Source organism: Falco naumanni, chromosome 7 (assembly GCF_017639655.2).
Source record: "Falco naumanni isolate bFalNau1 chromosome 7, bFalNau1.pat, whole genome shotgun sequence".
Taxonomy (NCBI): Eukaryota; Metazoa; Chordata; class Aves; order Falconiformes; family Falconidae; genus Falco; species Falco naumanni.
In genome coordinates, this window is record NC_054060.1 from 30,926,031 (window position 1) to 30,939,474 (window position 13,444).

At 40.1% G+C, this 13,444-nt stretch overlaps 1 protein-coding gene across 1 annotated transcript in view; it reads left to right on the forward strand.

Annotated features, from left to right (window-relative positions):
* Window positions 1-13,444, forward strand: part of KCNH5 (potassium voltage-gated channel subfamily H member 5) — a 160,162-nt gene that overhangs the window by 96,712 nt on the left and 50,006 nt on the right. The window contains exon 8 of the mRNA XM_040602321.1: window positions 10,838-11,037. Coding sequence (XP_040458255.1) covers window positions 10,838-11,037 — 200 coding nt within the window. The remainder of the gene's footprint in view (window positions 1-10,837; window positions 11,038-13,444) is intronic.

A 13,444-nucleotide genomic window follows, 5' to 3' on the forward strand; every position in this document is an offset into this window, starting at 1 on the left:
TTATTCTTGGTATTATGGAGAAGGGAGTGAAGGAGAGCTGTGGTGGTGGAAAGAGGTGGAGGTCCTGTGTTTCATACAGCATTTAGACAGCTCTTGTTTCATTTGAAAACATGTCTGCTTGTAACCTGTGGAGTGCTGATGTGCAGTTATTACTCTTGGGGTTTGTGATCCTCTGATAGACAATGCAAAAATATATTTAGGGTGCTGCCTGCCATTTTGCCATGCCATTGCTCTTCAGCAGAACAGTTGCACTTGCAAAGGTGAATGTGGACAGCATCTTCCTAGGACCATATACGTTCTCTCAAGTGTCGTAAAAACTACCCAAATATACTGGGATTCAAATTGACATTGTCTAGGAGACTAAACCCTCTCACTGAGTGCATTCATACTAGTATCTTCCCCAAAGAAGTCACTTCTCTGCTGGTGAGAAGTGGCTTCATGGTGGGTGGTGAGTGACAGCAAAGCCACAGACCTGTGACCAAAAACATGGTCCCATTGATGTGTCAGGGCTGGGGGAATGGATGTACTTTGAATATGTAAAGGGTTAATTAATAGTGCTGAGTGCTAAATTAAGAGACCAACATTTTCCTCCCCCCTCCTCCCAGAAGGATGCAGTAGAAAGTGGCACACTTGATTTCATAGAGTATAAAAGTGGGAAACGTGCTTGTTTTTGCAGTTAGGTTTCACTTGGCTATTGACTGTTTTACAAGACAACCACCGAGGAAGCTCTGAAGGAGCTGTCAGGCTCAGTGACAGCTCAGCATCTGCCACTGTTAAATAAATACTGCAATGAAGGACAGGTTCCCAAAGTGGATAATCAAAGCAGAGTAAAGTTAATTCACCTTGAAAGCCTGAAATTATTAGTGTGATATTTTTTTTTTTTTTTATAGACAAAACCAGCATCATTCCAACAAACCCTAAGAGGTCCAGCCCTGAGCGGCAGCCTGCCCAGGCGTTGCCTTTAGTGGGAGTGGGGAGCAGGCTTCACAGCGGCCATGTGCACAAATGCTCTGATAACATGGAAACCTGGTGCTAATAAACTGGGCAATAAGGGGTTTGCATTGGCCCTGATTACTAGCAGTGTGCTAGGAACTCATGGTTTGGTTCTGTGGAAAATATTCCATTAAAATATAGATTTGTGTGTGTGTGTATGAAGATAATGAATGTTCCGGTTTTTCTTAAGCTGTTAAGACATTTTTTGCATCAAAATGGGATTTTCTTCCATTGTTCAACTTTCAAAGGTTTAAAATCAAAAGACTGGAGGAAAAATGTTTTGCTATGAATTATTTTAGCTTTATAAAACCTGGAGGTGAATTGTTTCAACTTTTTGTGGAATTGTATTTTTCCCCCCCTTGGTTTTAGTGCAAACACTTCAGGGAAGGCAGGCAAATTTAATTTGAGATAGTCTGTCAGCATCACATAGAAAATTCAGGTTAACAAAATTTTGCTCAGCTCTGTCCAGAGATGCTGAATTTGCAGGACTGAGAATTAGAGGGAAGGTGGTTCTGTAGATGACTTAGGTGGGTAAGAAACATTATTGTTCAGTTCAATGAGGCCAGTTTTGTAGACATTTTACAAAGTAGAATTATTCTGAAAATAACAGGATGCAAACATGACCTCCAAATTTGAAGCTTTTCATATTAACAGGCAAGTACTTTATTTTGTTCCTTTTATTCCTAAAAATACCCTATAATTACATACAAAAATCTATCCTCACACGGAGTTCAGGCTACTGAATTAAAATACAGAAAGAAGGAACTACCAAACAGAAGCCGCATTGCTTTACCTGCGTTTGCTCTCATTATTTTCAGGTGAATCTTGTATAAGCATGCACTGTTAATGCTAACAGGTGTGTTTACCACACTTCTCAAGGCTATGCCTGTGTTTTATGTTTGGAATCATTTGTCTAATTGTCCCAAATCCATTCTTATTAATTGGGCTGAGATAAAAATTGAATGTTTAATTAAATGAATAAGCAAAGTTAGATTTGAAAGAAGTAGAAAGCATGAGCAGATTAGAAGACTGAAAGGAAAATTAGTAGCTGCGGAGTCTGAGCCTATTCATATTGTATGTTCACCTTTACACTTACATACAGGTGTATCATATGTACATACATGTATATATATGTATATTTGTGAGTATCTAAAACACACCAACACATAGATTTATACAATAGAAACTTTTACACTGGCATATGCAGAAAGAAATAACAAAGGAACAGAGAGCTAGAGACATATTTTAGTGCGGTCCAGTACTTTGAAGGTGTGTTTACAAATTTCCTATATATTTTAACAAGACAGGCAATTTAGATGGTGTTCCTTAGTGTGCAAGTGATGTTCTGGCGTCTTGCCTCCAGCAACATTGCTATCCTGGGTTCATCTTAACGTGACAAGAGCTTGGTGTCCCACTAAAAAATTCCCTTAAAAATATTAAAGAAAAAAAATCAACAACAGAAAAAAACCCTCACAGCTCAAATCCAACAACAAGCTGTCAAATTGTTTCACACTTGTAATACTGACAGCTGCCAACTTTGCTCAGAGAACTTTTTTTTGGAGATGATCCTTTTGGTTCCTGTGCTTCCGTTCAGTAGTGCTGGAGACCCTTTGCATCTTGTGCTTGTTACTGGTGACAGTTTTGACACGGTGAGGAGGGCACATGGGGTGGGTTTGGTCCACAGGTGTCAGCACTGGCCAATAATAACAGTAAAGACAGCACCCTGGGAAAGCACCTTTCTCATTTCTTTGATGGAGAAAGGAAAGAGAAAGATTTATGTGATGGGTAGATGATTGTATGACAGGCACAATTCAGATTTTTCGGAAATACTAGAGAGATTTGCATGGAAATGAGGCAATGTTGAAGATAATATTCAATATGGAGAAAATGATAAATAAGGAATGAAGCGAAGTGCTAGAGGCATGGGGTTGCTGGCATTTATGGTGAACATAATTCTAATGAATTCTGGTCACCTTATGCCTGTTCACTTTCCTTCTGCCCCCACGTAATTTCTTTAGGGAAGTGATTGTGTTGTAATTAACATTTACCACTGCACAGGACTTCATGCAGCATGTGAAATGCTGGGTTTGGTAAGGAGGTGATGAATTTCTGAAGAAACAGGAATGACGAAGCATTAGTATAAGAAATGCTTTAGCTCATTTCCCTAGTTAGCTATTCTCTGTGTTTGTCATACCATTCTTATAAATGGAAACTTAAATATTCCTCCCCCAATTTTGTTACCACTGAAAGCTGTGACGCATTAAACCAACTTCCACTGCATATGAAATACGTAGAAAAAGTCCTAACTCTGAGCTTCTTACTCCAGAGCTCTTAGGGAAAGTTTCCAGGATTAAGGCCCCATAACTACAAGATACAGGTTTTTCAGGCAAAGTGAGGTTTTGCCACTCAGTTAACACAGGGTAATGCTGTTTGCCCTGCTGCCTGTTGTGTAATTGCAGCCATTTTCCAGGCTGTGCCTTCCCATAAGATGCCTAACACCTTGAATAATATTGTGAGGGAGAAGCAGACTCTAGCAGCCCGAAGGCACATAAAGCTTTCAAGTTGAAAGAAAATGCAGGAAATTGCACCCAAATGCCAAGAGGAGACCACTGAACCTGCGCTGGGCTGTATTTCTGATGGGTAGCACTGTTTCTCAGGTGAATGAACAGAGTGACCTAGTAACATGGGGTGGCTGTGGTAGGGGATGTTGAGCAGGGACGATGTTGCGTGTGAACTGTGATTTCAGGTTGCTTAGCATCTGCATCCTCAGACCCAGGCAGCCCTTGGACCCTCATCCTCGGGGGGGCAACGTGTAATTTTGTTGTCTATGCCGTTGAGTAACCTTAGTCAGCTTCAGCTCGTGTCCATCGCTTCGTCATGGCTAGAAGCCAAACACACTGTTAGCTGGGAACAGTGGTAGCCTTAATTTAAGACTATGTTTTACAGTACCAATTCAGCCAGTCTTGGATTGCAACTGCATGCAAAACTGTAGCTAGTCAGCTCATCACATTTGCTTGTTGGAGAGGCATTGGAGCTTTAAAGTAAACATTTTCCATTAGCTAAGTGCTCTCATGAAAAAAGCTCCCAATTCCACTAATAAAAATTAGTGACTCTACAAGTGTAGTTGAAAGCCCTTATTTTCCTAGAAATTTATGCACGAAGTATGCAAAATGCCTAACTGCCTCCAAAGCAGCTGTTCTACTCTGCTGTGCAAAGTGTGTCCCCTATAAAGGGAAGAACAGAGAGGGTGAATTTCTACAGTTTACTACTGATGATCTTCCTAATTACATAATTATTTAGTTCTCATCAAACAAATTTCTCATCACTGTTAACAAGGATTTTACAGACCTGTCTTTATTATCACTATCCTCTTAATTTAGAGTTTGCGTTACTATAGTGTCAGAAAGGTTGTTGGGTCAGGAAAAAAGGGGTGAATGTCAGCTGGACCCATGGAGGAGCTGTGCATCTTCTGTGAGTGCAGTATGGGATACAGGAATGCATGGATGGCCACCACCTTGTTGCCCTGGCCGTATGGAACATATGTCTCAGGCACTGTATGTAGAGCCTATAGGCCACAGTGATGATACAATCAGACTGGCCATGGTGTGCATTCACCTAGACACAATTGCATCCAACTCCCCCCTGATTTCAGTGGTCAGATGATTTTGGTGAGAAGTTCAGAGCTGAAGTTCACTGCTGAATCCAGACCTTTGCCCATTACCTTCTCCTCTGCAAAGTGGGCATAACAATGCATTGTTGGGGCTTAAGGGAGGATAAATACCTTGGATTATGTGGCATGGGACAGTACACTGATAAGACTGCAGGGGTAACTGAAGGAAAGATTGTGTTTTTACTTTGGGTACTTTTGGAAGTGAAATTTGAAAGCTAGTACGCTCTGGTGTTGATGTCTCCTCCCTGTAAATGGAGAGTAGTTGTATTTAGGACACTGAACACTGATGTAAAACTGATGTCAGCATTACTGGAGTAGGGGAGTGTATTTTAACAGCACAATATTTACTGGGGCCAAGGATTCAAAATCAAAATTGACCTTTTAAAGACCTGTAAAATCATGGGGTTGTGTGGGTGCTTTCATTAGCACAGTTGGCAGGCAGGTCTGTCTCTGCACGGTGGAGGTGGGAGGCTGAGGCTGCGGGACAGGATGGCGCAGGCATCAAAAAAGTGCTATGAAACAGTGAAAGGGAGGGGGATTAGAAGGTTTATTTTCTTCCAAGTAATACACTTTGTTGAATAAGGTTGATGGATTGGGAGAAAGCTGTTTATTGCGGTGGACTGCAGCTCAGCGAGGCTGTTGGACTTAGGAGACGGACAGTGCACTGTTGCTGCCAGGTGTTGCACCCAACAGGGCCTGCAAGCGTTTTGCAATATAATCAAATGTGTTAAAGTGAGGTGGAAAGAAGTAACGAAACACTGCTCAGCTTTTAAAATAAAAAAATCAGATATTTGGGTTACTGGGCTTATATCTAATTCTATCTAGTATAGATATATTGGAGCTTGCATCAAATGTCTCCTGAATGATCTAGCTTTAATATTAATCTAATGGCTTTACAGGAATACCTAATTCCAAAAATTCATTGAAGAAGTTGCAGCTAGCCTCAGCATGTGAAAGTTAATATCCATATTTTCCCAGGATAGAATCATTTAGGTTGGAAAAGACCTTTAAGATCGAGTCCAATCATTAATCCAGCACTGCCAAGCCCACCACTGCACCATGTCCCTAGAGCACCACATCTACATGTCTTTTGAATACCTCCAAGGATGTTGCCACAACCACCTCCTTGGGCAGCCTGTTCCAATGCCTGACCACCCTTTCAGTGAAGAAATTTTTCTTAATATCCAATCTAAACCTCCCCTGGTGCAACTTGAGATCATTTCTTGTCTTATCGCTTGTTACTTGGGAGAAGAGACTGACACCCACATCTCTAATCTTCTTTATAATTACAGTTTAGAGGCATATTGTATATGCTTAGATTAGTAATACTTTAACACAGAGCAGGCCATAGGGAAAATTAGGTCTCTCAATCAAGCCTTTAGTTCCTAAAGGCAGATATTTCTATCTGGACATATTTAGCATATGGTCAGGATACTAAGAGATCTGAAATGTTATGGGATAATTTAGGTAACTCTGAGTCACATTTTTTTAGAAAGTTCCTTGGTTTTAAGCAGACAAAAAGATTTATGTAACACTATTGCTAAATCATTCAAAAATGTTTTAAGTATTTACAAATATAGTAACACACATTTTATATTAAAAAATATATAACACTTACCCTTGTGTATAATTTAGGGGAGATTTTTCAACACTGAAGAGTAAAAATAAAAATTAGAATAAAGTTGAACCACCTACCTCCCCTTTAGGACTGAGAAAAAATATTTCTGCATCATTATATCAAATTGATCTCTATGAAAAGACTATGAAGTCTCTCTAAAACTGTTCCAGATTTACACACACAATTAAGTAAATGAATGCTGCATGACTGTAGGAACATAACAGGAAAGATCTGGAGAAATGCAAGTCATTAAAGAGAGGGTGAATAAATGCAGTTTGACCTAACCAGTCATTTCAAGAAATTGGGTAATTTTACCTTCAGCCTTTGTCCCATCATAGAATCACAGAATAGTTTGGGTTGGAAGGGACCTTAAAGGCCATCTAGTTCCATCCCCCTGCCATGGGCAGGGACCCCTTCCAGCAGACCAGGTTGCTCCAAGCCCCATCCAGCCTGGCCCTGAGCACCCCCAGGGATGAGGCATCCACAGCTGCTCTGGGAAGCCTGTGCCAGTGCCTCAGCACCCTCACAGTGAGATTTTCTTCCTAATATCTAATGTAAATCTACCCTCTTTCAGTTTAAAGCCATTATCCCTTGTTCTATCTCTTCGTTTTCTTGTAAAAAGTCCCTCTCCAGCTTCCTTGTCGGCCCCTTTAGGTACCAGAAGGCTGCTACAAGGTCTCCCCGGAGCCTTCTCTTCTCCAGGCTCAACAACTCCTTTCTTGTAAACAGACTAAATTGAACCATAGAGTGTGTATATACCTTTAGAGATTTCTTTAGAGGTTGTTTAAATCCTTTTATTGTCAAGAGAGGGACAGTATTTTATTTCCTTCAGAACCTCGTACAAATGATCTTTACTGCCAGTGCCACCTGCCAAACATAATGAAAATACAGCAAAAGTGAAATGCCCTCAGTCATACTCCTCTGCCATTTTTTTTTTTTTTTTAATGTGAAGGGTAAGGTTCACACTTGGCACTTCAATATTTGCTCATTAAATAGGGGTGCTCTGAGAGATCTTTGTTTGTTAATTACAAGCACTAAGGGTCATTGATGGAAAGCCTTAGACGTTTTGAGGCTGAGAAAGGCAACAGCAGCATTAGATGCTCGCCAGCATGTGCTTGTGTACGTGCCTGCATGTGTGCAACTGTGCACAGGGGATCCCACATGCTCTGGAGGTGGTTGGTTCACTGAGCTGAGATACCTCTGCCAACTGAGGAGCAGATCTAGCTCACCCGTCTGTTTTGTCCCACCTCTGATGTATTTGCAGCTAATGCAATTATGCCAGCCTGAAGTTCAGTGGGGAAGAGCAAAGGCAGGTAGCTTGTATTTTCAAGGGACCCTAACCTCTTCTCTTTAGACCCTCCCAAGCAGAGGACACTTTCCCTGTAGAGGAGTGTCATAGCAGATGCAAATGCAATGCAAGCTATTTTATTTATATATTTATTATTTCATTATCTGTGCAAACTTGTTTTGTTCCGTACCAAGACCTGCAAACCCATAAATACTAGTGGTTTTTCTAAAGTGACCCCCTTTTCTAGGTATCATATAGAGAACAGGGTTGGGGGGTTGATTTGCAGAGAGGTGGATTTTCCATGTCAAATTATGAAAAATGTGCTGTCCCCAAAAAAACAGCCAACTGGTTCCAGCAGCTGCCAGCGGTGGTGTAGGGAAGCACCATGAGTGAGGTTAGTCTTTGAGGCACAGCTTCAAAGCTGCAAAGATCTAAGGTTCCCTTTAAATGTTTGCCAGAGGCCCTCCATGCAGAAACCTGTAAGGGAAGTGGAATATTTAGATGTCTTTACCATTTCCAGTAGGAGAGAAAGGAAGGCTTTGATTTCCAACCGAGGAATAATGCTGTTTTGCCTGTGCGCACTCTATCGCATGTAGGCTTGTGAATTCTGGTGTAGTGAGGTACTGCTGGGTAATGGTTTCAGCAATTTTGCAGGCTTAATCCAATGACTTATTCTGTCCTTTATTTCTTGAACAAACATAATCTTTTTAAGTAGAGTGTTCCAGGACCCCTGTATTGGGAGGTACAGAACTACATTTTCTCTTCTGGCCATGTGCTTTCTACAAATTGTCTCTACCAAAGAGTCATTTTTTTTTTGCAGAGGAGATAACATGTGCCAGTTGCTTCAGGCAAGCTGTTTTCACTATGGCATTCTTAGCTGTTTCCAGCCTGGCTGGTGTCAGAGTTGTATCTCTCTTTTCTCAGCCTTACAGAGCACTGTGCCACATTTCCAATCAGCGTGTCATCTGTGTCATTTGCATGGCCAGTTGTATGCATTGTAATTGCATGTGCAGTCTAGCTGTAGTTACAGGCTTGCATAAATTTTACTTATGCAGACAGGCAGTGTTCTGGGGACAGTTATGGCTTCTCTCTACATTTATAGTCACAGTAATTTGTATGTGCATCTAACATGAGAGGGCAAGACAAGAGATGTTGTACACTCACATATCTGATGAGCTGAGTTCATGATAAATCAACAACAGTTCTTCAGAAGGATAAGGGATGTTGCACTTAGAAGAAGTGATACTTCATCAAGTTTGTCCTACTACAAAAGTCCAAATGAGCAGAGAAAGCTGAAAAAAGAAGAAAGAAAAAAGTCAGGTGGCATTCATCCATCTAGACTTTTTTATAGTTCACATACTCTTATACTGTGAGTGTTGATATATAACTGAATGGATACAGAGGTAAAGAAAACCTTTCAGTGTGATAAGATACAGCAATCAGTAAAGCAAGGAAAAAATCCTGCTCTTGCAAAAAGCTTTATTTCTGGACTTTACATACTGTATTGATCTGTTGTGTTTTCTAAAACCTGGTGCTCATCTTTGCTGCACATTGTGTGACCTTGTTTGATATGATCTGGTGTGTTGAGATGGAAAATCCTAAGACTTTGATAAAACAATTAATGTCATATTTCTGATGAACTTCAGCATCTAATTTTTGCATGGATGTAGTAAAAAACACCATGAGAAATGGAAGGAAATTTTTTCTATTAGAATGGTTTTAGGAAACACCATGTTTCTTAAAAAATGCCACCTCTCAAATAGGGGGATGAACAATAGTAAATTAGTATGAAACAGTGGTAAATTAGTATGAAAAAAAGTGAGTTTTCTGGAATGAGGTAGGAATGTGTTGTGTAGAGGGAAGATATTATGCACCAAGAGATGGAAGGCATTTTTTCCTTTCACAGTGGATTATTTCTTGCCATTTGTAGGCTGCAGTTGTTTTTCAAAAAAGCAATATGGAAATGCATAGCTGCGTTCTGCTATAAAGTACCTCCGGGCAAAGATTATTAAAAATGTCAGGCACATTTCTGTGTATTTGATAATGTCAAGAGCAGAAATATTGCCACACATTGGTATTATGAGATATCAGAATAATTCTCTTTTCTGCAAAATCTGTAATATTGCATGGAAGGATGTCATTTTGGGCTTGCTTGCAAGCTTGTTTGGAGGAATAATTACATTGTAACTCAATAAGGCACCTTAAACTTGCTTGACTTTGAGCATCTTTCAGTCCACCACTAGTCAAGACAGAGCTAGTAAAGGTGTCCATTTCAGGTTTTGCTTAAATGCTTTGCCTAACGTAGGCTTCAGAAATTGACTGGTCTCCATCAAATAGTGTCCACTGTATTACACTTTTAATAGTACAGTGAGGTTGGTGCCTTTTTGGTTGGACAGGCTTACTTAAAACCTGTGATTTTCTTGAACATGAGAGGTCATTCTTTGGTGTTGCACAACTCAGCTGGCTGAGCATACCAGTAACAGTGGCATGTTTGGAAAGGGAGAATCAAGCTGGAAGGGAAGGTTTGAGGTAGTGCTTCCTACTCTGCTGTGTCCTTCTCCTGCCCTAGTAACATGCCCTCAACCAAGGGACTTTCTATTGTTCACTAATTGAATTTTTCTCCCTTTGGAATCATTAGTGATGGGCATCTAGAGTTGTCATGGCATACCCAAATCATCTGCTGGGGTTGGCTGTGAAATTGGGCTGTGAAATGCCACTCTGAATCTTTCTTGTGCGTATCTTGGCTGTGGACACAGGACCCCATTTGTACAGATATCTTTGCCAGGCTTCCCAAGTTCCTTTATTCTCAGTTTCATTTCTTCTTTGGGACTGAGGCCATTCGCTACTCATAGAATGTGCAAGCTGAGTCAATGTTACAGGAGGTCCACATGATTCTTCGGATAGTGCCTTCAAGGTTTACTGGCATGCTGAAGCTAGATTTTAAAATTAGTTTGGATTAGTATAGGATATAAAGCTAAAATGCACCGGCTGTTTTTAAATAACTCCATGTGTGGACATTATCTGTATGACTGATTTTGTAAATTAATGCACACTGAGTAGCTGTATGAGCTGTGTGGGTAAATTCAGTAAATAACTTTGTACATGTATGTGTGTGAGAGTGTGTGCATAAATAGAAATTTTCAGTTTATGCCTTTGCATTTGCAATAATTTGTAACCGTACATAATTTTTTTTACATTATCCTTGAATTATGATTAGCATTTACTGGAGCATACATATTTATTTTTAATTACTTTTGGTTTTTTTCAGCTCTTCTTTATGCAACTATTTTTGGAAACGTCACCACCATTTTCCAGCAAATGTATGCCAACACCAACCGATACCATGAGATGCTGAACAATGTGAGAGATTTCCTAAAATTGTATCAAGTCCCCAAAGGCCTTAGTGAAAGAGTCATGGATTATATTGTCTCAACCTGGTCCATGTCTAAAGGAATTGACACAGAGAAGGTATGAGTACATGAGGTAACAATTTAGATAGGAAGAGTCCATTATGTACTTTCTTTGAAAGAGGACTTTATAACAGCATGTAACTTACTAACAATTTCTTAACTGCATGCTGCTCCATTATTACATTTTGTTTGGATCAAAAATAGGGATGTTTTAAAAAGGACTGTTTTGCTGCTTTCCAAATATGCCTTTATTTTTCATTATGGTGTATGTTTACTGCTTCCCAGTCTTACTCTGCCTAAATATTAAATAATTTTAATGTATTTAACTATTGAAATCAACGGGAAATTGGTCTTCAAATTAGTCCGAGAACATAATTTGGTGTCTAACCTACATCAGTACTAGTCAGAAAAGTATTGGCATCTGTGAGTTGCAATGAAATGAGTTTGTTTGGCTTGGACCTATGCTGATGCCCAGGACATCGACATGTCCATCAGCATAATTAGTATAGGATTTAATGGCAGTAGAGATTGATCTCCTTGAGCTAAAATCTCTCGACTAGAACGTAAGGCCTTTGGTAGGTAGATACAGAAAATGTGATGCTGCTGGCAGCCATGCAGGGTAGAAGTCCTACAGAACTTTAGCCCTCAGAAAGGACAGGTCATTTAAGTTTCTTCAAAAGCTGATTAAAGAAGAAGGTCGTCTTCGGAGAGTGATTCATTGTGTGCCAGGACAGACCATGTGAGTGTCCGCAGCGCCTCTCTTTCTCCATGGTATGTGCAGTAAGTCTGTATAGCCTTGGATATTTTAGAGAGCTGAAGTCAGATGGGAAGGTTTTCATCTGCAATACCTTGAATGTAAGCAAGATATAACAGTTTTAGGTCTAGATTTTTGGTCAGTGGAGATCAGTGATGCTCCTGTGGCTTCTGTGGACCTGATATGCATCAGTTGAAATTAGGCTTTCAAGCTTCAGTTTCCATGAAGATTTCCCTCCTAAGAGCTTAAAAAGCAAGTGTCCAAGGGAGGGTGAGGAAGTTCATGGCAGATTAATATGTTGAAATGTCTAGTGCTTGCAGAGCTTTGAAGTTCTTGCTTCAGTTGAATCTAGTACAGAGTATGCAATGATGATGCAGCTTGTTCAGATATGCCAAGATGAGGTCGCTACACTGAAAAATAAAGTCTTACATCATGCCAATGCAACAGCAGTTATCTTATTAATCATCTGCTGTGGAATATGGTTTACCATCACAAATACAACTATGTTAAGCAACAAAGATTTTGATTTCTTTGAATCTTGTGCTTCAGTATGCCACATTCTTTAATATGTTAACTTCTTATACACTAATACCCTAACTTCCCAATGCTGATTCATAGTGTTAAAAGTGAACTTTTATGTTGTAAACTACTGTAAATGCATTCAGTCCTATTGTGTAATCTCAAAACCATGTGAAAATTCAACTTTCATTTGCATTTATCTCCTTGCAGTTAAGCCAGATTCCTGTATTATTCCACTACAGTTTCATTAAATTTTAATGATGCTTTGCAGTTAATTAGGAGAACCTATGCTTTAATTACTGAAATTTCCTTCCATAGTTTCCGCATGTCCGGTTTTATAGATTATAAAAATGCAGTTAGAGCCATAGTCTTCGACTCATGTTAAGCAGTGTTCTCTGGTCTGTAAGATAGTAGTGGCTGCTTAGCTAGATAATTAATACGGCTGTAAAATCTGTGACTTAGGTTTTTAACAATTTTCCCTTGGTAAAGACTTGCCTAAACTTAGGCCTGGATCCAAAACCTATTTAAAACAGTGGAAGGATTTCAGGAACCTCCGCATCTGGACATCTGTAGTTGCATCTAATCAAACTTCCCAGAAAAGTCCATGTTACAGAAGAACAGAGACAAGATAAACGTAAGAACTTGAGCACCGGTTTGAATATTTTGGTATTTTGTATCCCTTACAGCCTGCAAGTCTGCAAAAGCAACAGCACCAGCGGCCTGTAGTGCCCGCACTGAGCATCCCTGTGTCTGTACAAGTGTAAGGATCGGGCAGTTTGCTTTCAGCTGCAGAACCTTAGCCAAAGTCAGGATTTGTTTTAGCAAAGGGTGGAAAGCTGTGTCATAGCCAGGCAGCTTTCCTACCTTTGTCTCCACTCAGGAAGGTGTTTTGATGTGCTTCACCAAAACAAATGAGAAAACGTTGTAAATCCCAGCTGAAAAATTATAGAAACAGTGGTACAGTCCCAGAGACTAGCCATGTAGGGTGGATCGTGTCTCTTGCATTAGTTCCTTCATTACCCCTTCAAGCCCGGTTGTAAGACCCTCTGCATTTAAATTGAATCCATCTGTACTAAGCCTAGAGCAGAAAATGGATGGGAGTGCACTGTAGGGACCTCCAAGGTACACAGGCTTAAGTCAGATTTATTACTGGTAGACACAGTGGGGCTAGTGGGGCTATATTGCACCTGCA